General features: G+C 53.4%; 1 protein-coding gene across 1 annotated transcript; it reads right to left on the reverse strand.

The window, feature by feature from the left end:
- On the reverse strand, positions 1-27571 carry JAML (junction adhesion molecule like). The gene is made up of 10 exons (XM_062198383.1): positions 27496-27571; positions 21969-22031; positions 19102-19256; positions 17402-17627; positions 12671-12783; positions 10809-11046; positions 5469-5607; positions 2807-2867; positions 2198-2284; positions 1-347 (listed from the first exon to the last, which is right to left on the reverse strand). Exons 2-10 carry the CDS (start codon positions 22009-22011, stop codon positions 255-257), a joined length of 1155 nt encoding a protein of 384 aa, XP_062054367.1. The 5' UTR covers positions 22012-22031; positions 27496-27571; the 3' UTR covers positions 1-254.
- Positions 27572-27787: the final 216 nt, after the last annotated feature.

Genomic DNA, 27787 nt, shown 5'->3' on the forward strand with positions numbered 1-27787 from the left:
CAAGGATCCCACCCAAGGCTGTGTTTGAGGCTGCTGCTGCGGGGGCTCAGCCAGGATCCCCATGGCCAGGGGCTGTGCCCCAGCCCCTCCCCTCATCAGGGCCTGTTCCCCCAGGGCTGTCTCGGCTGGAAACCCTCCATTGTCAGCCCTAGGAAGGAGCAGAGAGGCAGGAGGGGAGCTCCCAGGGCAGGGTCTGGAACAACAGGTGCAGGGGCTCAGGCCTCCACCACGGTGAGCAGGAGGGAACGCTCTCCTCACAGAGCCGGCTGCGGTCCTGGCACTCTCCCAGCTGACTTCTTATGCACTGGGCTACTCGGATCTGACCTCGGCGTGGGCCACACCGGGTGCTGTAGAGGAAGAGAAGCGAGAAGCCACACAGGCTATGAGAGGCGGCTGGGCAACAGCTCTTCCCCGGGCCCCGCCAGTGCTGGCCTTCCCCTGCTGTACCTCAGCTAATCCTCAACACCCAATTTCTGGTTAGGGAGACTGAGACCCAGAGAGGCCACGGCACCTGCCAAGACCTCCTGGCTGCCAGGCCACAGGTCAGGGCTCGGCCCCACATCTAACAGAAAAGCTTGTGATCTTTTTTTTTTTTTTTTTAAGATTTATTATTTATTTGAAAGAGCTACAGAGAGAGAGGGAGACACAGAGATTTTCCATTTGCTGGTTTACTTCCAAAATGGCCCCCATGGCCATGGCTGGACCAGACTGAAGCCAGGATCCAGGAGCTTCTTCCGGGTCTCCCGTGTGGGTGCAGGGGTCCAAGGACTTAGGCCAGCTTCTACTGCTTTCCCAGGCCATAGCAGAGAGCTGGATTGGAAGTGGAGCAGCTGGGACTCAAACCCATGCCCACATGCAATGCGGGCACTGCAGGTGGCGTTTTAACCCACTGCACCACAACATGGGCCCCAAAGCTTGTGATTTTAACCACTGTGCTAAGAGCCTTAGAAAGGTGCAATGGCAAGGTGCCTACCACAGTGACGCCTGGGGACCCCCCAGGGGCTGGGCGCCAGGACCCCCAAGGACAGCAAACTCTGCAGATGCTCAAGTCCCTTGCAGAAGATGACATATGATATAGACTCTACCCCTCCCCCCATAGACTTTCCACCTCCCTAGACTGCTAATTGTGATACCTAATACAGTACATAGGCCAGGTAAATATCTGGTAGACTGTGTTGTTCAGGGAGTAAGGAAAGTCTATGTGTTTGGTACAGACACAGGTTTTTTTAAGCATTTTCCATCCTTGACTGGGTGAACCCGTGGAACTGTAACAGAAGGGCCGTGTACATTAAAGTAAAGGGAAGGAATCCAGCCACAGGAAGCAGCAGAGTTTCCCCTGCCCCCGCCAGAGCGGCCTGCAGCCCGCAGTTCACCCCCAGGCTTCTTGGACCCGGCACGCGGTGTTTCAGAGTCCCCGCAAGGGGCCGGGCATCTGGCCTGGCGGTTCACATCGGACGGAGGGCCTGGCTTTCAATGCTGGCTCTGGTCCTGCAGGCGGCGGTTTACCCTGCTGCACCACAACCTGGGCCCCAAAGCTCCAGCTCCGCTGGTGACGGCCACCCACAGGGGACACCGGCAATGAGATCCCAGCTCCTGGCTCCAGGTTCCAGCCCTGGTCCAGCCCCGGCTGTTTCAGGCCTCTGAGGAGTAAACCAGCAAATGGGTTCTCTATCCCCCCCCCCCTTCTTTCTGACTTTCAAATCAACAATTTTTTTAAAATAATCAACCAGCCCTAAAGGCCTTTGAGTTTGTGGCCAGGTGTCTCATTACGCTCACTCTGTTGCCTCCATCTCAAGACGAGGCAGGGGCTGTTAGCGCTGCATGGGGGGAAGGTAGCCGTAAAAATGGTCGCGCCTCTCACTTCTGACTCAGAGAGCCACAGGTAGGTGTCGAAGGGCCAGGACGAGCCTGGCAAGGCCCTGCAGCATCACAGGGCCCCAGTGGGCGGAGGGTGTGAGGGAGAAGGAGCCTGTGCAGCTGCAGCTCGGGGTGCAGCTCGTGCGGGGCGGGGCTCTCATGCACCCCTGGCAGACCCTTCTCTGCCGCACTCAGCCAGCAGGCCGCGGGCTCAGTGCTGCTCCAACAGGGACAAGCACAGCCCCGCACACCCAGCCCTGATGAACCCAGCAGAACCCCCCGCCCCCGCCCCCGCCACCTCTGGATGCCAGGCTTGCCTGGGGCCCTGAATCACACTCACCATGGTCATGTAGGTGGCCTCTGATTTCCCACTCGGATCTTCTTCCTCAGTCACTTCCCGTGTAGCTATCGAGGAGTACACGTGTTTCTAGAGGGGGAAGACATGGTACAAGGTTCTTAAATGGCAAGCGTATCGGGACTCATGTCACCAGCATCCCATATCGCAGCTCCAGTTGGGAGTTCCAGTTGCTCTGCTTCTGAGCCAGCTCCCTGCCTGGGAAAGCAGCGGATGATGCCCAAGTTCTTGGCCCCTGCCACCCATGTAGGAGACCCAGAAGAAGCTCCTGGCTCCTGGCTTCGGCCTGGCCCAGGGAGGTGGCAGAGCTCCGTGACTCCAAGTCCAGTGCTCTTTGTCCAGCTCACAGCTGCTGGAGCTGGACTGGCCCCTACCCCACTCCACTCCTCACTGGTGCTTATGCTACAGACAAAGGCTTCCTGCGTGCCTGCTCTGTGCCTGGCTCTGGCCTGCAAGCTGAGACATCGGCTGAGTAAGACCGGGTTCCAGGGAGTGAGAATGGCACCCCCTGTGACCACTTAGGAGTGTCGGGCTGGGGCTGCCCGCCCTGCACTCAGGACGCAGGCCAGCGGAAGGGCGGCGTGCTCCTCTCACCTCTGGCTGAGCCTTCTTCGTGTTCTTCAGGTTCTTTACCACGGCTGCAGAATCTGCGGAACTGCAAGGCAGGAAAAGCAATGTGGACAGAACCAGCGACAGTGTTGGTTCATGAGGGCCCACCTGAGGCACCCCACCCCCACAGCTCTGGGAAGAGACCTGGAGGTGGGGCTACTCCAACAGCTGGCTAACAACTTCTGTCTGCGATGGGATACACAGCGGTGAGTGAATGCACGGGGAGAGGGACCACGAGGTTAGATTTCACCGTCCTCCGCATTTCCCAGGAGTAGGAAGATGTACTTGAACCAGCAGGGGGCAGCAGATGCCAGACTAGACACCAGTTCAGGAGCTCCCGGCCTCTCCCAGGAAAGAGGAGAGTTACCCCCAGAACACCCCAGCCAAGTTGAATTTCGGCTTCCTCCCTGTCCTGGGCCCTTGGCCTTTCATCTCCTGAGCATTTGCCATGAATATTTTTTGTTCTATTTAGGCCTAAAGCAGAGTTTAAAAAAAATAAAGATTCAAGTTAGAAAAGACTTTTTTGGGGGGAGGTCTCAAAGTGGAAATATCTTCATCACATTTTAAATTATAAGTTGGTGCCGGTGTTGTGGCATAGCAGGTAAAGCTGCTGCCTGTGATTCCAGAATCCCATATGGCTGTCGGTTCGAGTCCTGGCTGCTCTACTTCTGATCCAGCTCTCTGCTATGGCCTGGGAAAGCAGTAGAAGATGACCCAAGTGCTTGGGCTCTGTAACCACATGGGAGACCCAGAAGAAGCTCCTGGCTCCTGGCTTATGCCTGGCCCAGCCTTGATCATTGTAGTCATTTGGGTTTGAACCAGTGGATAGAAGACCGACCTCTCTGTCTCTCTCCTTCTAATCTGCCCTTCAAGTAAATAAATACGTTTAAAAGTTATAAGTTGTATGTACATTTTTCCTTTAAAACAATCCATGGCTATGCAGCCGGCTGGAGGTTGAAGTTCCCAGTCAGCCCACACCTCCACGGGCTGCACCTCCTCCTACCACACCACTCTGGGTATCTGAGCACTTGCCTCCCAAGCCTCTCTTGGTTTAAGCACAACAGGCTCACAAAGCTTGCTGGGTATATATGCTGCAGAAGTGAATACTGCTTTTCCTTTGTCACGCAAATGAGACCACACAGTATATTTTAGACATTACTATCCCGGGAGTATCATTCCATGTCATTATGTACAGGGTGGTCAGCATTTCCTCAAATGCAAAACTATCACATATCAGTCTATTCTTTTTTGGGGGGGGGGGGGGGGAACAAACTACTAGACATGGAAATGCTGCCTTTCTCATTGAGGGACACTGAGGCCCAGAGTAGGGAAGCGGGCTGATGGCTGACAGGCTGGCTCTTGACTCTGTTCTCAGCACAGACCACAGCAAAGACTAGGCTACCCAAGCTCAAAACCAAATCAGAGGCCCCAGCACATGCAAACTTGGCAGACACAGATACTTCCAGCAGATTCCAGCTCCACTGGGAAAGTTCACTCAAAAGCCAGCTCTGGGGCGGGTGTTGTGGTGTAGTAGGTTAAACCTCCACCTGCGATGCCAGCATTCCATATGGGCGCGGGTTCAAGACCCAGATGCTCCACTTCCAATTCAGCTCCCTGCTAATGTGCCTGTTGTCCAAGTGCTTGGGCCCCTGCACCCACGTGGGAGACCTGGATGAAGCTCCTGGCTCCTGGTTTCAGCCTAGCCCACCCTGGCTATTGTGGCCATATGGGGAATGAACCAATGTTTGGAAAAATGTCTCTCCTCCTCCTCTTCCTCCTCCTCCTCTCTCTGTAACTCTGCCTTTCAAATAAATCTTTATTTTAAAAAAGGGTCATCCCGGGAGGAAGCTCCTGGCTCCTGGCTTCGGATCAGCCCAGCTCTGGCTGTTGCGGCCATTTGGGGAGTGAACCAGCGGATGTAAGACTTTGTCTCTCTCTACCTCTCACTGTCTGTAATTCTACCTATCAAATAAATAAATAAAATCTTAAAAAAAAAAAAAAGCAAAGTGAGTACACAATTTAAAAATAAAATCAGCTCTACTTAGTCTTCAAGGGGGGGGGGGGCTTTCTAATATGTTCCATCACTTGTTGGGTAAACAGGGACACGGGCTGTCCATGGCCAGTGAAGGGCTGATGGCTGTGTCAGAGCATCCGGGCACCCCTGGGAGTACCACTGCCATCCACATCGTTTATGGAGGACCTGAGGGCATTGCTGCAGGAACAGCCTCTCGGGGGGAGGGTGTGCGCCTTCCAACGAGGCCGCGGGCCACACTCCCGATCCAGACCTCTGTCCACGGGACGCCATATGGATGATCCCAGCGTCATTTCTCTCAGGCAGTGAAAGTGGAAGACTGATTCTCTCAACTATGCTCTCCCTGGAACCCCACTCGGGAGGGAGTCATGCCCTCTGGACGACGCCAAAGTGAACGGAGACGATGCACAAGCACCTGTCACCTCAGGAGCACAGTGAGCACGGCGCGGGGGTACACGCGATGACACCTGACGTGACAGCCAGGACGATTCCCTCGAAAATACCCCCCTTCCACGGGAATGGCACAGCAAGCGCCCTGCCGCCCCCTTCCTCTGGGGGTCAGAGGCAGCCCTGCAGCCCTGCCTGCCAACCCAAGGGACAGGGACAGCCCTGTACCTCTTACTGCCGTGGGTCCTCTTCGCGATCAGTATCAAGACAGGGAGCAGCAGGATCGTGGCACAGACGATGCCCACCAAGATGAGCAGCTGATTCCCACCCAGGAGCTCAGGTCTAACGGTGGCTGGGACCACCAGTGCTTGGCAAAGGAGAAGAGCAAAGAGAGGGTCTCAGTATCCCAGAGAAGAGCCAAGAGCCCCATCAGTTCTACACCACGGAGCAGCAGCCAGGTCAGGAGGCAGAGGGAGAAGGCCAGATCCCAGCCCAGACAGGGACACCAGGGACGCTGCCTCCTTGGATTGAGAACCATGGTCTGACCCCTTGCTTACCCCTAAAATGTAGGTTCAGGTGGGAGAGAGAAGCAGCTAGCATCTCAACTACCATGGAGCCGCCTTTAACATCAACAACTCTGTTTCACATTTTGGCTTACCAAATCAACTAGAAAAAAAAAAAAATCTTGGGCATTTTAGAAGCTGCTTCTCTCTCTCTATGGACAAGCAAATTTGTCAAAAGAATACATGCTACAAGACTCAGCCCCATAGTCATGACACCAAGGAAGGCGCTGGAGGCCCATTCCACCCACCCACATGGTAGCCTCTGCTCATCTCAATAACATCTAAATCTATCTACCAAATTCTGCCTCTGGCCAGACGCCACGAGGCACAGAGATTTGAGCTGAACGGTGCATGGCCACTGCCTGCAAGTGAGGAGACAAACACGGACGCAGAAGTCCACAGGCTGCCATGGGTACTGGGCACAGGGGGAAGGGCGGCCAGTGCTCTGGGCAGCAGCAGGTGAGCATTTGCCAGCAGAAGTTCAATGTGAGTCTTACAGGAAATATCCAGTTTGTAGGGCAGCCGATATGGGGAATGACAGAAGTGGTGTGAGGCACAAGGTGTAGCACCCTCACTGCATGCAGCCATTAGAAACAAGAAATGTCTCCGTGGGTCTGGGGCAAAGGGTGCACCTGTGAGTGCTGGGGGGAGTTGGGCCGCAGAGACAACGGGGCCAAGTTGCCAAGGACCTTGATCTCCACAGCCAAGGGCTGGGCCTTGTTTCTGTAGGCAGCGAGGAAACACCACCGAAAGAGCCGAAGCAGCGGAGCAGAATGCTCTGGTCTGCGATTTAGACAGATCGCACCGACGGCTACAGGAAGCTTAGGATGCTGGCTGTGAATGAAAGTGGAAATCAATCAGACCCCGACAGCCCAAGACAGAGGCAGGGGGCAACGGAGGCCGGGAAGGCAGAACTCCCCAGGAGTCAGTGGTCGAAATGACGTGACTCGCTGCTGGTGAGCTTAGGGGGCACAAGCAAGGGAAGCACCAAGTCCAACCCCCAGGCACCCAGTTGGACGGCCCTGGAGGTGGCGGTGCTGCCGTCTGCACCACTGAGGCGGGCCAGGTGGCTGGGGAGGGGATGCCAGGGTAGGTTTGGACATGTTGCATCTGAAGAATTTGTGGAAATTTGGGGTGGAATTGAGCAAAATGAGGGCACTTCAAAAAGTATGTGAAGGAATGAGCCCTTAGCCTACTGGTTAAGATGTCCATGTCCCAAATCAGAATTCCTAGGGTCGACACCCAACCCAGCTCCTGGCTCCAGCTTCCTGCCAATGCAGACCCTCGGGGCAGGAGTGACGGCGCAGGTGCTTGGGCTCCTGCCGCCCCTGGTGGAGTTCCCAGCTCCTGGCTCTTGCCCCAGCCCATCCCTGGCACTGCAGGCACCCAGGGCATGAACCAGTAGATGGGAGCACTCTCTATGTCTGTATCTCTGCCTCTCAAATAAATTTTAAGAATTTTAAGTTTGTGGAAAATGGAATTAAAAGATAGCTTGAGAACAAAAAGTGCATGCATAATCTTTTCATAATATGCATTTTCAATTAACATGTTGAAGACCCTTTGTCTGCATGGAATTAAAAATATTTTGTACCCAAATACACTTTTCTTTTTTTTTTTTTTTTTGACAGGCAGAGTGGATAGTGAGAGAGAGAGACAGAGAGAAAGGTCTTCCTTTTTCTGTTGGTTCACCCTCCAATGGCCGCTGCAGCCGGCTCATTGCGCTGATCCGAAGCCAGGAGCCAGGTGCTTCTCCTGGTCTCCCATGCGGGTGCAGGGCCCAAGGACTTGGGCCATCCTCCACTGCCTTCCCGGGCCATAGCAGAGAGCCGGCCTGGAAGAGGGGCAACCGGGATAGAATCCGGCGCCCCAACCAGGACTAGAACCCGGCATGCCGGCACCGCAAGGCAGAGGATTAGCCTGTTAAGTCACGGCGCCAGCTGAAATACACTTTTCTTAAAACAAAAAGAATTATTTATTTGAAAGAGTTACATACAGAGAGAGAGATACGGAGAGAGAGAGAGATCTTCAACCTGCTGATTCACTCCTCAAACATCTGCAATGGCCGTGGCAGGACCAGACTAAAGTCAGGAGCCAGGAGTTTCATCCGAGTCTCCTATGTGGGTAGCAGGGGCCCAAATACTTGGGCCATTTTCTGTTGCTTTCCCAGGCACTTTATCAGGGAATTGGATCAGAAGTGGAGCATGGACTAGCATTGTGGCGTAGTGGGTAAGAGCTGCCAACTGTGGCATTGGCACCCAATATGGGCACCAGTTCAAGTCTGCTGCTCCACTTCTGACCCAGCTCCCTGCTAATGCATCTGGGAAAGCAGCTGAAGATGGCCCAAGCACTTGGGCCCCTGCACACCCATGTGGGAAACCTGGAAGAAACTCCTGGCTGCTCGCTTTGGATCAGCCCAGCTCCAGTCATATGGCCATTTGAGGAGTGAACCAGTGGATGGAAGATTTCTCTGCCTCTGCCTCTCCCGCTCTGTAATTCTGATTTTCAAATAAATAAACAAATAAATAAATCTCTTTTTTTTTTTTTTGACAGGCAGAGTGGACAGTGAGAGAGAGACAGACAGAGAGAAAGGTCTTCCTTTTTCTGTTGGTTCACCCCCCAGTGGCCGCTGCAGCCAGCGCACCACACTGATCCAAAGCCAAGAGCCAGGTGCTTCTCCTGGTCTCCCATGCGGGTGCAGGGCCCAAGCACTTGGGCCATCCTCCACTGCACTCCCTGGCCACAGCAGAGAGCTGGACCAGAAGAGGAGCAACCAGGACAGAATCCGGCGTCCCGACCGGGACTAGAACCCAGGGTGCCGGCGCCACGGGTGGAGGATTAGCCTATTGAGCCACAGCGCCAGCCCAAAGAAATAAATCTTTTAAAAAGAAGGAGGAGGAGAAAAAAAGTGGAGGAGCTGGGACTGGAACAGGCACTCATACAGTGTAGTAGGCGGTGGCTTAACCTGCAGCACCCGTATACTGATCTTTTAATTCCATTTTCCATGAGCTTTTTAGATGCCCTCACACACACACAGCCAGCGCTCTGTATCCTGGGGCTCCTCATCTGTAGATTCAGTCAATCATGTATTAGAAATGTTTCAGGGGGGCCGGCACCGGGGCTTAACAGGCTAATCCTCCACCTTGCGGCGCTGGCACACCGGGTTCTAGTCCCGGTTGGGGTGCCGGATTCTATCCTGGTTGCCCCTCTTCCAGGCCAGCTCTCTGCTATGGCCCGGGAAGGCAGTGGAGGATGGCCCAAGTGCTTGGGCCCTGCACCCGCATGGGAGACCAGGAGAAGCACCTGGCTCCTGCCTTTGGATCGGCGTGATGCTCCAGCCGCAGCGGCCATTGGAGGGTGAACCAACGGCAAAAGGAAGACCTTTCTCTCTGTCTCTCTCTCTCTCTCACTATCCACTCTGTCAAAAAAAAAAAAAGAAATGTTTCAGGGGAAAAAGCTGTATCTGTGCAGGCAATTTCTCCCTTGAACAACGTGGTACATAGCACAGTATACACAGCATTTATGTTGTACTGAGTATTATAATAATCCAACAATGATTGCAACTATATGGGAAGATGTATGTAGGTTCCATGCAAACACTGTACCATTTTATACAAGGGACCTCAGCATCTGCAAATTTTGGTATTTGCAGGGTGGATCATGGAACCGATCTACAGATACCAAAGGATGACTCTGTGTGTGTGTGTGTGTGTGTGTAAACACACAGTCATAGCCAGTATAGGATGCATATGGAAGGTGGTGTCCAGTACCAGCAAGGTAGGAAGGCTGGGGACAGGTGATTAGAGCCATCAGGCTACAGCAGAGGTAGAAGCAGGAGTCAACATGGCACACAGAGGGGCTGCTGGGACACGAGACAGTAAGACAGCAAGTACAGCCCTTTAGCAAGTTGTTTGGCTATGCTGAGAGAAATGTGGAATTGACTGTGGTGAGTAGTGGTGCTACAATGAGGAATATACCACAAACCATTGAGCTGTGTACTCTAAGTGAGTCAACTATAGGGTATGTCAATTACAGTCAGGAGCCTTGCTTTAAGAAAAAGCAAAAAATGCAAGTGAGATAGATAAAGACACAGGCAAGAGGAAGAACCGACGGTAAGAACAGGAGCAGGTGCAGCTATGTTTGCGGGCAGGGTGGGCAGGGCAGCTGAGTAGCCCCACCACGGCACACATCTTCCCTGGGAAGCACAGTGCAGCTTGTGAGGGAGAGGCGCAGCTAGACAGGATGCTTCTCAATTCCACCTGCTCTGCTGCCTGCTCCAGCCGCAAGCCTGTGCTACCAACATGGAGGTGCCTCCCTGGACTTGGCTCTCTGGCCCTGGGTGTCGTGGTATGCTCCATCCTCCCAGCTCTCCCCGACCCCCAGCCAACCCCAGGGACCTCCTGAAGGCCTCAGTGAGAGGCAAAGTCCACAGGTCACATCCCTACCGCTGGGTTGTGGTTTAACTTTAATCCCTCACTTATCAACCTCTCTCGGTCAACACGATTGTTTATTCCCCTGGGCTGTGGAGCACGGTGGCTGCCACAGTACAGAACCTTGGATCAGAAAACCCCTGCGGCTCAGGCTGCACTCCCTGCTGTCCCCCACCGGCTCAGGAGCACGCTCCCTTCCACCGCCCAGCACCCAGCTCCTCCCTGGAAGCCAGGTAAAGATGGCTTTGGACATGAACTCCGCTCCATCTCTGCGCCCTCACATCTTTACCTGGACAGACCACACTGGCAATGAGAGGGCTCTGGCAGAGGGCTGGCGTTTGCTAAATGTCAGCTCCCTTTTGCTTGGCCCAGCAGCTGGGCCAGTGCTGTGGGGAGGCAAGCCAGGCACCAAAGAAGCCACACTGAAGACGGCATCACTCCCAGGACGGTGCGGGTCAGGACCAGCCCCTGACAACGGTGCCCTCTTCCATTTTGCATCCTGGGAGCCCCTATGGCCCGGCCCAGCCTGCCAGCTCTGGCTTCCCTCAGCACCCCCACCCCAACAGAATGTGAGATACTTCGAGTTTCTTCCTGGATCACACTCAGCACCACCGTTTTCTGGAACACCAGGTCCCCCAGGTGGACACTGCAGGTGTAGCTTCCTCCGTCGGACACCTTCACTTCCCGGAGCACGATGGAGCCATCGTGGCGAGAGATGTCCCCCGCCAGGTTCACACGGTTCTGGAAGCGGCCCCAGCTCTGGGAGTACCCCCCTGGCGTGGTGAGCTTGGGGTGGTAGCGGAGCACGGCCTCCACCTAAGAAGGAAAAGGCAAAAAGCACGAGGTTGTGAGGACAGGGCAGGGCACAAAGATGCCGGGAGTCACTAGTGACGGCAACCAGGCAGTGCCGGAAGTAGCAGAGGACACGTCATGCACGCCCACACATGGGTGCATGCTCACACACATGTGCACGCTCACACACTGCTGGTAGTTCCATCTGAATAGAGGCATGACAAGGGCGGGAGCACAGAGTGACTTCCGCTGTTTGCATTCTCCCGTTACTTTGCATGGCACTTCCAGGTGGGTTTCCAAAGAGCCCCTGGAACACGTTGACAGCACAGCTCCTAACGTCTCCTAGAACCGGCTCCTGCTAGTCTGTCCCTTTCGAGAAAGGACAATGCTGCCTTCCAGTGCTTGTGGACGCATCTGTAACTCCTCTCCTTCATGGACAACCCACATGTAACCCCCTCAGCCAGTCCTGCCGCCCCTACCACCAAAACACCTCCCCGCCCACCCCCCACTGCTAGAATTCTGGCCCAACCCACCTCTCCCTCGCCTGGATCCCTTAGTTGTCTTCCTGCTTGCTCTCCACCACCATCCCTTCTCAGCCCAGGAACCTCCAAAAATGCCAATCATGCCACTCCTCTGTGTAAAACCTTCTGATACCCCCACCCCCTTTCTCTTAAAAATACAAGGCCTCAGGTCACCTCACCCTCACCACACTGACCTCCTCGCTGCCCCTTGAGTACTGGCCTCAGGGCCCTTGCACTTGCTAACTCCATGTAACAGGAACATTCCCCTGCCCCCATAGCCCCCAGAAATACACACTTACTCCCTCACTCCCTTCTACTCTCTGCCAAAATGTCACCTCCTCGCTGGGGCCTTGCTAACCCCCAGTACAAAATGCTGGCAAACCCTGCCTTGCCCTCCCTGTTCTCACGGCTGCCTGACGCCGTACATGTCAGTTTCTTCCTCAGTTCACTGCCCCACCCCGCCTGCCCCCTCCAGTGGCATGCAGCGATGAGCGAGTGCAAACCACCTTGTCAGAGGGATGACCTGAACTCTGTTTTAATTTACAAAAGTGACACCTTTTCTAAAGCTTTGCATCCTAATGCTCACTACTAACAACAACGTACCTAGAATGTCCCTCACAACATAGCTTGCCCCATGGAGTGCCCATGAGCCAGCCCTCGCCCTGGCCCCTGGGGATGCACCAATCCCAACCCGCCTGACGCTCCCACCAAGACGAAAGAAGTTCCCCCGTCACATATATGGGACAAAGGAGCGCAGACAGAAAATCAGAAAAATAACTCAAATAGGAGTAAGAATGCGACCATCCCTACACTGGCCCTCGCTTTCCCAGACTCCAGCAGGTCTCCCCTGCACAAAGAGGAGCAGAGGGGCAGGAGACACCAGACACAGCAGCCAAGTCAGGTACCAAGTGCGTCCCACGTTCACGTTCACCGAGCCGGCAGCTTGCCAACCCTGGAAGTTGAGCTGCTTCTGGAAGATGCTCAGCCGAGCTGCTGAGAAGGCCCCCGGGACGACCCCTCCAAAGCCCAAGCCCTCGCAGCACCGCCTCGTGGCACCCCCTCTGCCCTCTCGGTCCTGCCACCCCCCGCCAGGGCCTCTGCTGCCCCCGACGCTTCCTCCTCGTTACCTTGGCGCGCTCTCCAGAGGAGAACGTCCAGTCCACCTTGGTCACAAGATTGTCTTCCGTGCTCTGGAAAACACACCTCATCACAATCGAATCAGCCACGTGCGCCGTGAGCTCTGGGACAAAACAGTAAATCAAGTCAGATCCACGGCATACCCCATAGGAGCCGAAGGTCTTCTAGAAGACAAAGAATTCAGACCAAAGACTTAGCAACAAATCGCTGAGGCCACCAAACACAGCCTGTGTCCTTCCCACAGATGACCCAGACGACCACGTGTGGGCGCAGTACTCAGAGGCCCCTCACTCAAGCCACAGGGCGCCCCACCAAGGGGAAGGGGGCGCCCTCTGACTGCACACCCGCTACCGTGGACCACACAAATACCTCATGCCGCCTTTCATTCTCTTCCCGTTCCCCTTCTCAGAACTCCCCCTGTGCACCCCAACTCTCCACCAAGTTTGCAAGAAAGAAAACACAGAAAATCTAGAAGCCCTGGCTTCCTGTCTGTCACCTTAGATACCCACATCTGCTTAGCATAAGGAGGAAGTGGAAAGTTCTAGAACTCATTTATAACCCACAAAAATAAATCATGGGTCATTTTCTTTAGCTTTTTAAATTCTTTTTACAAGTTGTCTTAGGACTCAGTTCTGGTGTCAGGCCAGGCAGGAAGACAGCTTCCTCTGGACACTTCTCTCCTCCCTCCTCCTACCCACCGTGCCTGTGCCCATGCCCCAGTGCCTCGGCTCCTCCCTCTGCCTGCCAGCAGGGGCAGCTGCCACCCGCCACCCCCAGATTCACTGCAGAGGCTGTTCCCAGAGATCCTCAACAAGAGGACACGGACACAGACGCCTCTCATGTCTCTGTAGCACTCTGCACAAATCAACCACGAAGGCCACACGGAAATGAAAAGCAGGAGGGGACAGCGCATGACGCAAGCCTAGGTCTTCGCTGAGCAGAGATCCTGCAAAGGAGCGTGAGTGTGCACTCAGCAAAGCCCAGGAGGAAGGCGCTGCCCTCTCCTCCAAACCGCGGCCCTCACGAGTTCACTTCCTGCCCAGCAGGACAGAAGCACAATGGGAGGAAAGGGAAAGAAAATATTATGAACTCGAAATTCAATGCAGGGAACTATTTTGAAAATTAAAAAAATTCACTCCAAAGAATACTTGGTGGGGGGGGTATAGCATGCTCTATCCACACGTTAGGGACTGAACGCTGTTTTTAAAATGCACTGCCAGGCCGGCGCCGTGGCTCACTAGGCTAATCCTCCGCCTTGCAGCGCCGGCACACTGAGTTCTAGTCCCGGTCGGGGCACCGGATTCTGTCCCGGTTGCCCCTCTTCCAGGCCAGCTCTCTGCTGTGGCCAGGGAGTGCAGTGGAGGATGGCCCAAGTGCTTGGGCCCTGCACCCCATGGGAGACCAGGAGAAACACCTGGCTCCTGGCTTCGGATCAGCACGATGCGCCGGCCGCAGCGGCCATTGGAGGGTGAACCAACGGCAAAGGAAGACCTTTCTCTCTCTCTCTCACTGTCCACTCTGCTTGTCAAAAAAATTAATTAAATTAAATTAAATGCACTGCCAACAACTGCACACTCTGAGGCCTACCGTGCACAAGGCAGGTGCCAGACCCCTCACCTGTGGGAGGTGAGGCAGGTACTGTCACTCGCCCGTTCTGCGGAGGGGAGAGGCGGACAGCCCAGAGCCTCCTGGCCAGCATACAGCAGAGCCAGGGCTGAACCGCAGCCCATCTACACACAAAGCCTGAACCAACGGAAAAGGAAGACCTTTCTCTCTGTCTCTCTCTCTCACTGTCCACTCTGCTTGTCAAAAAAGAAAAAAAGTGGGGTTTCCACATGGGAGGCGGCAAGCTCCACAAAATGACTTTCCCTGAGCTACAAGGCCCACGTCGCAGGCTGGGTCTAGCCACATTTTGGCTGGGTGCAGAAATAAACGCAGGTTGCCCCAGCGGTTCCCCGGGATCATCTGACTGCCCCCTGTCCCCACGGCTTCTTCAGCTCTTGGAATGGCCTCCCTTTTGTTCCTCCGGGCAGGCAAAGGCACAGGCTATGCTTGTCTACACACGTGTTCAAGTACAGCGCCAAAGGCAAAGGCACACAGAGAAACAGAAGAGATCCTGGGGCACAGGGGGATCTGATCTGCTTCCTCCTCCTGGAGAACCAGAGCACTGAAATTAAAAGGAAAATGGCAATAAAATTAAAGTAGGAAAATTAAGAGACCAGCCAGAAGCCAGCGTCTGCAGCTCCGCTTCTCAGAAATAAGATTAGGGTGAGGGATAGCAATTCAGTTCCAGAATCGCCCTCATTTGACAAATGCTTATTGATTGCTCACTCTGTGCCAGAGCTCGGGCTAGGGCTCATCGGAGACCAAGGACACGGAGAAGAGCAGGGCAGAAGCGACTGAGCAGGTGTGGGGAGTGCCCCCAAGAGAAGGCCAGCTGCTCTGGGGACCATCACGGAGCCGAGCACCAGAGGGCCCAGCTGGTAGATCCTGGCTCCCTGCCTGAACCCCAAACTCCTCCATCCCACACTTGTAAAGAAGGCACCCAGGTCTGTGGCTTTCAAACTTCTATTCGTTGAAATATTTTGACTTAGGAATGATTATATCGATAGAGAGAGACTGGATTTTAGAGACACTGGGTGTCAGTTGGTTTGGATCTCAACAGTTTATTATAGAAGAGGGATGCATGGGTTGGTGGGCTTGTGCAGCAGGCAGAGCCACCACCTGTGACAGCGGCAGCCCCTCTCAGAGCGCCAGTTTGAGTCCCGGTTGCTCTGCTTCCAACCCAACTCCCTGCTAACATGACTGGGAAGGCAGCAGCAAACAGCCCAAGTGCTTGGGCCCCTGTCACATGGGAGACCTGGATGGAGTTCCAGGCTCCTGGATTCAGGCTGGCCCCAGCCATTGCGCCCATTTTGGGAAGTGAACCAGCAGATAAAAGATCTCTTTCTCTCTCTCTCTCCATCTCTGTCAATCTGCCTTTCAAATAAATAAATAAGAAAAATTGTTTACACGATGAAAGATTTCAGAACTTCAGTGGCATAGGTAGCTTTGTGCAAGGCCATTTCAATAGTGATTTATTTTAGTCTACATGCTTCCCAAGAATGTCACCATCTTAAATAAGAAATACTATCAGTCATTAAAAATACAATGAAATCTTTTCACCTGTGACAATAGGATTGGAACTAGAGGTCGTCATCTTAAGTGAAATTAGCCAGCAAGCACAGAAAGTGTCATGTGACCTCACTCGTATGTGCAGCCTTTTATAAAAGGGTGCTCTCATCTCATACAAGTTACGTGCATAACAGTGGGGGCCAGCGCTGTGGTGTAGTAGGTTAAGCCTCCACCTACAGCGCCGGCATCCCACTGGGGCACCAGTTCCAGTCCTGGCTGCTCCTCTTCCGATCCAGCTCTCTGCTATGGCCTAGGAAAGCAGTAGAAGATGGCCCAAGTCCTTGGGCCCCTGCACCCATGTGAGAGACTGGGAAGAAGCTCCTGGCTCCTGGCTCTGGATCTACCCAGCTTCAGCTGTTGTGTGCATTTGAAGAGTAAACCAGTGAATGGAAGATCAGTCTCTCTGTCTCTCCTCTGTCTGTAACTCTGCCTCTTAGATAAATAAAATAAACCTTTTAAAAAAAAAAAAAAGTCGAATGGTGGTTACAGAGGCTGGGGAGGGACAGGGGAGCGAGGGGTAGAGAGGACGGATTGACAGGCACTAAGCCATGCTGGACATCAGTGAGAAGTTCGGGTGGCTACAGGGACTGTTACCGTGCTGCTATTAAACTAGAGGAGAGCGGTGTGGATAGAGAAATATGAAACATTTGAGGAGAAGGATATGTTCATGCCGATTACACTTTACACAACATAAACAGGTATCGAAACAGCACCTGCTAGCCTGTAGATAAGTACAGTTTTTATTTGTATGGTAAGAAAATATTTTTTCAAAAGAACGGACGCGGCACTTGTCATCGACAGCTGCTTTGGCACATCTGTATTCTAGGCGACAAGCTTCTCGTCCAGCTCTCCGTGACCCATGGACGGTGTCTCCCAGCCCAGCCTGGCCGCTCACAGTTGCAGGCTGGAACGTTCCCTCCTTCCCTACAGTGCCGGGTGCACACCTTGCAGCCAACACGCCAGGAAGAAAAGCAGCACGCCAAACGGCTGCCCGGCTCCTGCGCTCACTTTCAAACTGCTTTAAAGCCGCAGAACCCTCTCCTGCAAAGTCTCTTACATGGCAGCCCAGCGAATCCAACAGGACAAGAGGAAAGGCAAGGGAGGGGGAAGTCTGGGGTCCTGGCCCGCAGGCCTTATACCAGCCCCGCTCTGTCCTCACCCTTTGTGCCACCGGGGTTCCCAGGTGAGCAGGGCTGGGGCTGGGGGCGTCTGCAGGGCACAATTTAAGGCTCTGGATGGACTAAAGCCACTGCCACCGTTTACTGATGGGAAATGAGGTGCAAACAAGCAAGATGTGCCGGTTTCTCTTGTAACCCCCGGAACCCCCAGCACACAAGGCAGATGAGCACCAGTGTGTGTAACCACCGGCAGCTATGAGGGCACAGGGAGAAGGCTGCGGACCCCACTGCCACAGATGCCAGAGTGCAAGTGCTCTTTATGCCATTTAACAGATGCGTCCTTGGGCAAGTTCCTTAACCTCTCCAGGAACAGCTCCTGGCCTCTTGTACTGCGGGCGCCTGCACCTGCCGAAGGACGCGCCCGCATACCTCTGGGCTCCTCGGGCAGCACGTGCAGCACCACTGCCTTCTTGAACACAGCGCTCTCCTTTTCCAGGCGCATTTCACAGGTGTAGGTTCCCTGGTCGGCCTCTTGCACCTCTTGGAGCAGCAGGGAGCCACTCTTGCGCAAGATGTCCCCCGCCAGGCGCGCACGGTTCTGGAAGCGCCCCACGGGCACGCTGAGGTTGGCATAATAGTAGAGCACGTATTCATCCTGAGAGCCACACACGTGGGAGGGAAGCAAAAGAGCTGTCAGACCTGGGAGACTGGATTCCAAAGGCCTTGTCAGGGTAGTGTGGGGGCTGGTGGTTGGGACACCTGCATTCTGTACCAGAGCAGCTGCGTTCAAGGTCTGGCTCCACTCCTGATGCCAGCTTCCTGCTAATGCACACCCCGGGGAGGCAGAGGGTGACGGCTCAAGTGATTGGGTCCCTGCCACCCACGAGGGAGACCTGGGTATTTAGGGACCAAAGCAGCAGGTTCATTCTATCTCCTTCTCTGCACGTGTGTCTGCCTCTCAGGTAAATAAGTAAACAAACAAATAAGAGATCCTGCTCTGTGGAGGCAGCCTAATTATGAGCAAATCCCCGGGGAATAATTACAAGGTGCCAGGTGACGTGCTCAGTGACTCACCCGCTGCAAGGACAAGTGAGAAATTTGGCTCCCCTTTTTGTTTCTTGCAACCTAAGATGTAACACTTCCTCTGATGCTGGCCCTGGGCATGCCAGCTGACAGTTTCTGAGAACCCATCTTTCAGGTTCACCCTGCCTGCCGTCACGGCCCCTATGCTGTGGCGATGGAATTCATAGCTGAATTCCACGGGGCCTGTGGGCTGGCGCTCCCGGCTGCCGCTGCTCTGGCTTCTGCCGCCCTCCAGGCGGCACATCACAAGGAGTCAGGGACAGGAAGTAACAGCCGGCTAGGGGGCAAGCCCTGGGGAGGTGTTACTTCTACTCAGACCAGGGCTAAATCTTTCCCGTACTGATAAATACTGATTTGAGTGCCAGTGGGATGACAGTGGTCACGGGGAATGCCCCAAAGGCAATATTTCATTTGCAAATGCTGGCATGTTGCTGCTAGTAAGAAATCACAAAGGACCCTGACATACCCGGATCGCCACACAAGCTCTCATGAGATCCTTCCTGCCTCCTGGTTCCTGCTCTCAAATAGGAACCTTTGCCCAGCCACGCTGCATTGGCCAGTCTCCACATTTCAAACAGCCACGGAGAAGAGAAAGGCGATTCCCCACAACACAGAGGAAGTGGGATGCTGAATGACTCTGCCCCCTCTCACCCCAAGAGAGATCACGGTGACATCTGTGTTATGCCCAGGCCGGAGTTCCTCCGCTTAGACCACGGGAACCGCTCCCTCACCCACCCATGCCAGTCCACAAACAGCAGGAGACGCCTCGTGGATGTCCCATCAGACCTCAGCCACCTGACTGGTGAGCACTACCGTTATACACTCACCCTCCTCCTCACAGATCTGCAAGCTGAAGCTCAGCGAGCCTGAGAAACTCAGCCAGCTGGAGCTGCCCAGCGAAGCGCTGGGTGAGGAGGAGGTGCAGGGATGACCCCCAAACACCCACCCCGCCCCAGCACAGCACCGCCTCGTGGCACCCCCTCACCCTCTCGGTCCTGCCACCCCCCGCCAGGGCCTCTGCTGCCCCCGACCTTCCTCCTCGTTACCTTGGCGCGCTCTCCGGAGGAGAACGTCCAGTCCACCTTGGTCACGAGTTTGTCTTCCGTGCTCTGGAAAACACAGCCCATCAGAGCCGAATCACCCACATGCACTGTTAGCTCATGGGCAGAGACAATCGGATCACTCAGACCCCAGGAATAATCTATGAGTCAAAAGCAAGAGACACATGACTTAGACAAATATCCTCAACACCAAAAATCACTATCAACCACGCAGTACTGGACCACCACCAGCCCCCATCCAAGGGATGCAACGCGGACCACCCACGTACCCAACGGCACCTCAAACCAGCACGGCGGCCCCAAGGCTAGGAGACACATCCTCTGGTACCTCGAGGGTTCAGGTCATCCAGTGCCATGGATGCTATGCGGCTCCCTCCTCCCAGCTGGTCCCTTCCCCCTTTCCTTCCAGAACTCTTCCTTCCAGGGGACACCCGGAACTGCCTCCTTGCTGCTCGTCCATCTAGACACTCACATCCACTTACCACAAACAGGAAAATGGATGCGTCTTGCTCTTAAGTTTCCCATGACCCCCTATCTGAAAAGTCAATTCAGGGATAGATTTGGCTTCCTTTCTCTCTCTCTTGCTTTAATTCTTTGACAAAAGCCTGCCCCTGCATTTGCTGCAGTGCAGGTCGTTGTAATTGGACCAACACAGAGTACAGCTCTCCTCTTGAGCTCCCGTTGGCTTTGCCCTCTCCCAGCCCCACTCCCTCCCGCGGTGCCACCAGCCCTGGCTCTTCAGCCTCTGGGTGCTGGCACCCATGGACCACTCCCTTTCTATATCTCCATGTTGCTCAAGGAATTGCAAGAGGTCATGAAAAGCAAATACCCTAGCATCAGTATTTCTTCTCTCATCAGTTATGATCTATGCAGAGATAAAACAAAATAGAGAAAGACAAATTTAGAAGCCGCCTGGCTCATACAAAGAGGAGCCAAGCAAACGCATATGGGAAGGGACAGGCATATGGGAAGGGCCAGACGACGTGCCAGTCGCTTCATCCAAGCTGTTTCCCTGAGAGAAGAGAGCTAACTTCCTGCCCAGCAGCGAGCCCACAGTAGGGAGGCTGGAAAAGAAAACATGAACTCCAAACCCTTTGCAGGGAGTTATTTTGAAAGAAATCAAAATTAGCTCGGACAACTAGATGGAATTTTCCTTAGGAAGAACTGAGCAAGTCTCCGTGTGGCTAAAGGTATAAGGAGTGCATTTCAGTGAATACTAAGAGCTCTGTATGTACAATCATTGATTTTTCAAAAGCAACAGCAGCAGCCAAAGCAAAGAGGAGCTCCTGTCTGAAGGGTGATCTTAGTAGAGAGACAACCAAATAAAACGAGGCTTTCCACAGAGGAGGCCACATGCTCCAGAAAGACCTGCAGAACACCTTGGGGCCACCAGGCCACTGCCCACAGGGCTTGGATGGGCGACTCTGGAGAGGAGGGCAAACACTGTAGACTTCTCCACAGGCCTCTGGGAAATGATCAAACACCCTCCAGCACAGTTATCACCCTGCTTCCATGAAAAACAGTCTACTGCAGTTTACACGCATGTGCGTGTGTGTACATATGTGTACATGTGCACACAGACATGCTATGTGTGCATCTGTGTATTGCACATATGTACATGTGTGTACTTTTATGTGCATGTCTGTTCATTGTGCATGTGTGTGCTTGTGTGTGCATTGTGTGTGTGCACTTTCTGTGCCTGGAACTGGAGTGAAGTATGTACTTTGCTAAGTCAAGCTGCCCTCCACAGTTGGAAAAATAATAGCACCTGATTCCTTTCTTCTCCCTACCAAGCACCATCCCTGGGATAAAGAGGCCAAGGAGAAAGGAGGGGCTGTGGGCAACGAGAGGCAGCGCTGAGCACGCCGCAGAGGCACACCCTGGAGACCCAAGCTGGCTAAGGAGAAGGCAGAGGCAAGCCCCAGGGAAGGGGGTGCTGTGGATGGAAACCGAAGCCTAAGGAAGCCTTGGGCAACACTGGCAGCGGGGAGGGAGGGTTCCAGACAAAGGAACCACAGGAAATTGGGAAAGAGCTGTGTGCACGTGAGGAAGCGTGCGGAGGCGGGCGCGTGCAGTCGCAGCCCAAAACAAGGAAAGGGATCTGGGCTGCTCTCGGCAATTTCAGTTCCAGATCCGGAGCTGCTGTGGTTTTAGAAGATGGCAACTGGCCGGCGCCGTGGCTCAACAGGCTAATCCTCCGCCTTGCGGCGCCGGCACACCGGGTTCTAGTCCCGGTCGGGGCACCGGTCCTGTCCCGGTTGCCCCTCTTCCAGGCCAGCTCTCTGCTGTGGCCAGGGAGTGCAGTGGAGGATGGCCCAAGTCCTTGGGCTCTGCACCCCATGGGAGACCAGGAGAAGCACCTGGCTCCTGCCATCGGAACAGCGCGGTGCGCCGGCCGCAGCGCGCTACCGCGGCGGCCATTGGAGGGTGAACCAACGGCAAAAGGAAGACCTTTCTCTCTGTCTGTCTCTCTCACTGTCCACTCTGCCTGTCAAAAATAAAAAAAAATAAAAAAAAATAAAATAAAAAAAAAAAAAAAGAAGATGGCAACTTACAGTACAAGCATGCTGGAGAGAAACTTGCTTTGTGTCATGCAAAAGGGCCCCGGGACGCCCGCTCAGTGGGAACTCAAAGGCCTTCTGTGTCTAACAGAAACAGGGGAAGACTCCATTTTCCAAGGAAGAGCTTGCGACCGGGCTTCCCCATCAGCTGTTTTGGCAAAACTCCGAAGCTTCAGGTTAAGGTATCTGTTTTCAACAACCCCAGGGGGTGAGGATACACAAAACCGGCTTTTTGAATCGCATGAGACTTATGAGAAATCAAATACTCCTCAGGCCTTGGCTTCTACTTACTCAGTAACACCAAGAGCAGGATGAGCATCACCGGGCAAAACATGCTGCTGTCAACTCTGCGATCTTAAGACAAAAGAGAACAAAGTCAGAACATCACTATCCAGAGGAGTCCGCTGATTGAACCACCCCATGAGGGGTGCAATATTGAACAAGAAAGACAGGGTCCTGGCCCAGCTGCAGTTCTCAGATGGGAGAAGTTGGGGAGAAAAGCAGCAAATGAAGGGAGAAAGAATACAAGAGGCTGACAGCGCTCTGAAGAGACAAAACCCAGCGGTGTTGGGACAGCCGCTTGGGGGCTGCATCAGATTGGCCCTAAGGGGAGAGAAGATGAAAGTTGCTTTTCAAGGAGTGGGGGGAGCAAATGATTACAGCAAAGTCCTTGAGATGAGAACCCGAGGCATTCCACAACCTGAGCGTTTCACACAAAACAAAAATGACGGACACCGGCCCGGACTTGTCATCCATGTCCCCAATCAGTTAGAATTCCTACTTTCAATGAGGAATGTGCAGGCCATGTGGGAAAGGAGATGTAGGAGTAAGGGGGAGAAATGTAAACCCAGTTGAGGAATTAACCAAAGGGTGGGACACAAAGAAGCCATATGAAAGGCCCACAGGGAGGGGTGGGGGTGGGGGTGTGTGTGTATGTGTTTTTTTTTTTTTACTTTTTTAAGGTAGAATAGCCTATAGTGGAATGAGAATTGCACTTTGCATGGGCAAAAGTATTTCTTCAATGTCTACATTATCTCTGTGGCATTCCCTATTCCACACAACGATCCCAAACTCTCTTAGTCAGACAAAAGACCCTAGACTCCAGGGAGTCCCAGTTCAGCTGGTCATGGCTTCCCACTGTTGTGCCGGGTGTCAGGTGTGACCCCTGCACCCTCTCGCTGTCCTGCTACTGGAAGATTCCACCTGCGAACCTGCCAGGAGCAGAGGTCTCGTCACCTCATCGACGGCAAGGCACCCAGCCGCCTCTGCTAGGGACGTCTGGCACGTGGCGTGGTCGTTTTACTTGGTGAAGATGATTACCCGAGAGAGTCCTTACTTGTGTTTTAATCAACGCAGTCCTCCACTCCAAAAACAAGGCCGAACCGTCCAAGGCGGTTCCTTCCTGAGGTCCCCTCTATGCAGAAGTCAGCACGGTTCCCTGAACCTCAGTTCCTTGCCTCTAACGTGGAATAACAACGCAAAAATCACACAGGATAACGCAAGTGACAGTGTTTCAAAGCCCAGCGAGCGTTCCCCTAGAACACCCTGTTTCTGAGGACCTAGGAGTCAGGTAGCAAAGTCTCCAGTTCAGGGGACTTTCAGACTCTGAGCTTCCACCCCTGTAAGAACAGCAAATGACGGATCCGAACACACGAGAACTACCTGTCTCCACTCTGAATTCTACGGGACAATGTAGACGGGCATCATACGGATGCAGACGGACCAAGAGGCACATTAAGTTTCCCCAAATAGAAGCACAGCTAAAGAAAACACAGCTCTCTCCAGAGACGGCCACAGTGTTCCTCATGTTTCAGACCACGCGCCTCACCCCACGCACACTCACGCGTGACCGAGAGCCATCACGGCCTCCTCTCCAGCACGCCCTAGCTTTTGGTCAGCATATCCAGGCCATCTGAGACCCCCGCTGCCTGCTGGCTGAGTCCTTCCCCGGGCTGTGGGTGGTGTTCCCTCCTCTGCCCAGCAGACAGCACACAGCTCTGGTGCCCACCCCACCATCTGCACGGAGCCGTGTCACCGCTCTGTCTGTCACCAACCCCTACTCAAGTCTGTACACTCTCAAGAGCCCGACTCTGCGTCTTGCTGAGACTCGTGTCCCATCCCGAGCTACAGCACCTGTAGCGTGCCTGGCACGTGCTGCACAAATGCCCACAGCTGCCCATGTAGCCATCCAAACCAGTGACCCTACAAAGATTCTGAATCTAGTCGCCATACCTGAGTCACTAAGAGACACACCCAAAACCACTCTCAAACAAATTCTAAGAAACGTAGGCCGGCGCCGTGGCTCAACAGGCTAATCCTCCGCCTTGCGGCGCCGGCACACCGGGTTCTAGTCCCGGTCGGGGCACCAATCCTGTCCCGGTTGCCCCTCTTCCAGGCCAGCTCTCTGCTGTGGCTAGGGAGTGCAGTGGAGGATGGCCCAAGTGCTTGGGCCCTGCACCCCATGGGAGACCAGGAGAAGCACCTGGCTCCTGCCATCGGATCAGCGCGGTGAGCCGGCCGCAGCGCACTACCGCGGCGGCCATTGGAGGGTGAACCAACGGCAAAAGGAAGACCTTTCTCTCTGTCTCTCTCTCACTGTCCACTCTGCCTGTCAAAAATTAAAAAAAAAAAAAAAAGAAACGTGCACGCCATCTGATTACCAAAGAGACCCATTTTCAGCCCTAACCATTCCAGCACATCCTCCGAACCCAGCGTGAGCAAAGAGCAGCAGTGATTTCAACGGAAAAAGCACAGAATTGGATTTAAAAACAATTTCTCTTCTGGGCTCAGATCTTCCATTCGCTGACTCTTTGACCCCTGGGAAAAGCATTCGACCTCCCTGAGCGTCGTCCTCAGACCCCACTCTCGTCTTCCTACTTAATAGAGCATTACACCAGAAAGCGGGAGTGCAAGAATGCAACCACCCAGAGAAGGCCCTGCACCAGGCACTGTCGGAGTGCCTTCCGCATTAACTCACTAATCCTCACCACAATCCTGAGTCAAGGCCTTGGAGACGAGGAAACTGAGGCACGGATCGTAAAGTGAGTTGTCTGAAAAACACAGAGCAGCAGCAGCGCCTGATCCAGGGCTCATATAAGCCTGTGTCAGGGCCGCGGCACGCGGCACAGCTTCTCTGTGAGACAATATTCTGCTACCCCCGACTGACTGCTCCCCCAACTCCCACAGCTTGCGCACTCCCCTGTTAGCCCCTCCTCATCTTTCAGCTGACAAGTTAGAATGTCACTTCCTCAGGACACACCTCCACAGCCATCTCTTTTGGGTCAGATCCCCTAGCCAAATGTCTCACTACACCATTTATCTTTCCCTTAGGGCATCTGTCCCAAGTTCTAATTCTCTATGTTTTGTGTGCTCATTTGAGTAAAGCCTTGCTCTCCATCCCCTCACCCCCACTAAGACCAGAAGCTCTACTGGGCCCACATCCGTGGCACCTCCAGCACCGGCCCAGATGGAGGCCCACAGGAGCACCGAGCTACTACTCGTCAGATGAGCTCAGGACACTGGACATCCACCACCAACACTCTAGTCAAGCTTCAGTTCCCCAGTCAGTTGGTGACGACTCAGAGGTTCCTTTTGTTATTGATCCCGTCATCACTTACCAACCGGGGACGCAAAAAATTCTGAGAAGGGCATCCATCGTTCGGTACTTTTCTTACTGTGTGACCATGATCGAGTGTACAGACACAAACTGCAATGTCGGGAGGTGATGCAACCTTTTGGGGCCACCACTGTATATACAACCCACTGGTGACAAAACTACCATCATGCACTGCATGACTCCACACACACACACACACACACAATTCTGAATTATAGATATATGAGTATATGGTTACAAAATTCTGAATTTCATATATATGTATATAATAAATCTCAGTTTTTAAACATATATATTTATATAATAAATATATAAATATTATATATTTGTTATATGCATATAAAATATGTCTATAATAAATATATATGTATATAATAAATCTGTTTTAAACATTCAGAAGCACCTTGATGATAATAGGTATCATTTAAATTCTTAACTTCTACCTGCTTCCTTCTCATTCCAGATACACAGTGACCTCCTCAGAAGGTATTTTTGAGATACTTCTGCAGAGTTCATCATCTCAATCCTGATCTGAGCTCACACTCTTTGGTGACGTGGCTTCTGGAAGGGGTCTTCTATTGCTCCTGGAGGGTTACAACCATCAGATCCCCTTCCCTATTCTAATGAGTGTAGAACAGTTGTTACCCTTGGCACAACTAAGAGCAAACTTCAGAAGGCAAGCTCACAACAACGACCCTACCACGCAGAATAGGAAAACTACCCCCACATATCACAATAATGTGAGGTAGCCTAGAACAGCAGTGCTGGCTCAGTCAGGAGTTTGTCCCCAGTGGGGATAGCCCACCACCAAGCCAACAGACACCTGCCCAGCGTCCCCTCTCTCACGCCACCCACCCAGCTGCAATGCCAAGTCCCCCTCATCTCCCTTCATAGTGCCATGTATCTCCAGGCTCTCGGATGTTTTTAGGTATAAAAGCATGCATCAAGAAGTTCATGGAGGGGCCAGTGCTGTGGCATAGTGGGTAAAGCCGCCATCTGCAGTGCTGGCATCTCATATGGGTGTGGGTTCAAGACCCAGCTGGTCTACTTCCGATCCAGCTCTCTGCTGTGGCCTGGGAAAGCAGTAGGAGATTGTGCAAGTCCTTGGGCCTGTCCTTGGGCCCCTGCAGCCATGTGGAAGACTTGGAAGAAGCTTCTGGCTCCTGGCTCCAGATCAGCCCAGTTCCGGCTGCTGTGGCCATCTAGCGAGTGAACCAGTGAATGGAAGACCTCTCCTCTCTCTCTCTCTCTCTCTCTCTCTCTCTCTCTCTGCCTCTCTGTAACTCTGCCTTTCAAATAAATAAATCAAAAAAAAAAAAGTTCATGGAAAATGGAATTAAAAGATAGGATTATTTTTGAAACAAAAACAAATTGAAATCCCTGCATATGGAGAGGGCTTCAAAAAGTCTGTGGAAAATGGGTATTCTGAAAAAAACTCCCCATGGATTTCAAACAATTTTGTACCAAAATAAACCTATTTATCTCTTATTTCTGAGTTCCATGAACTTTTTGAAGTATCCCTGTACAAGTCCATGTAATGACTCTGAGGCATAAACCTCTTAAATTGTGCTCTTGTTTTTTGTTCTGAGGTTACTTGGTACAGACTGGTGACAGCACGGCTCCTGTGACACAGCGCAGGTTACATCCTCCAAGCCTCCACTGGAATGGCACCTTGGAAGCCATCAGGGACTCCAACTGCTTCCTGCGGACCCAATTACACCTAAACCACCTTACATAGTCTTTCCCAAGGTCAGGGTTACCCCAGGGACATGACAAGTGAGGATGAGAACCTCGCTCTCTTGGGAGGTTTGCATTCCTGGCTCCTAAAGGCTAGAGGTTTTCACATCTACAATGGAGAGAACAATGAAGGAAGGGTTTTGCCATGAGCTCAAAGAGAACCAGTCACGGCTCTACCTACAACCACAGGCAACTTAAAGCTGAAAGTTAATTATCGTCATTGCCATTTACTCTTCTACCACGAGCCCACCCTCCTCTTCTTTTTTCTGAGGCTCTTAACCTAAGTCGCTCTACACTATGGAAACTAAAACTGCACACACCAGACCACCGTATGACAGTGGCCCTACAAAGACAGAGAGTTGTGGGACTGTGGCCTCTCGATCTTAAAGGCTTGCCAGATCAGCCAGCCTTCTCCCCGGCGAGACGTTCAGACAGTGGGTGGACAGGCACACAGCAAGAGCTTACCTGAGATGCAGGGGCCCAGGAGGGGCCGTGCACTGAGCTCTTGGGCAACAGCACTTTCCACACCGCACCGAAGAGACTTCTGCCAGTGCCGCAGGTCAGGCTCAGTGCAAGCCAAGTGTGTGCGTGCTGAGCCTGCTGCCGGCGCACAAACCGGAACCTCCAAGACAAGCTTCTCCTTTCAGTCAGCTGGCCCGCTACCCACTTTTCAGATTATGCTTCCATCCTCCAAAGGGCTAATAAGCTCGGCTCACGTGGGCGAGCCCCACAGCCCGGCCTTGTGCAGGTGTCACCC

This window comes from Lepus europaeus, chromosome 7 (assembly GCF_033115175.1).
Source record: "Lepus europaeus isolate LE1 chromosome 7, mLepTim1.pri, whole genome shotgun sequence".
Taxonomy (NCBI): domain Eukaryota; kingdom Metazoa; phylum Chordata; class Mammalia; order Lagomorpha; family Leporidae; genus Lepus; species Lepus europaeus.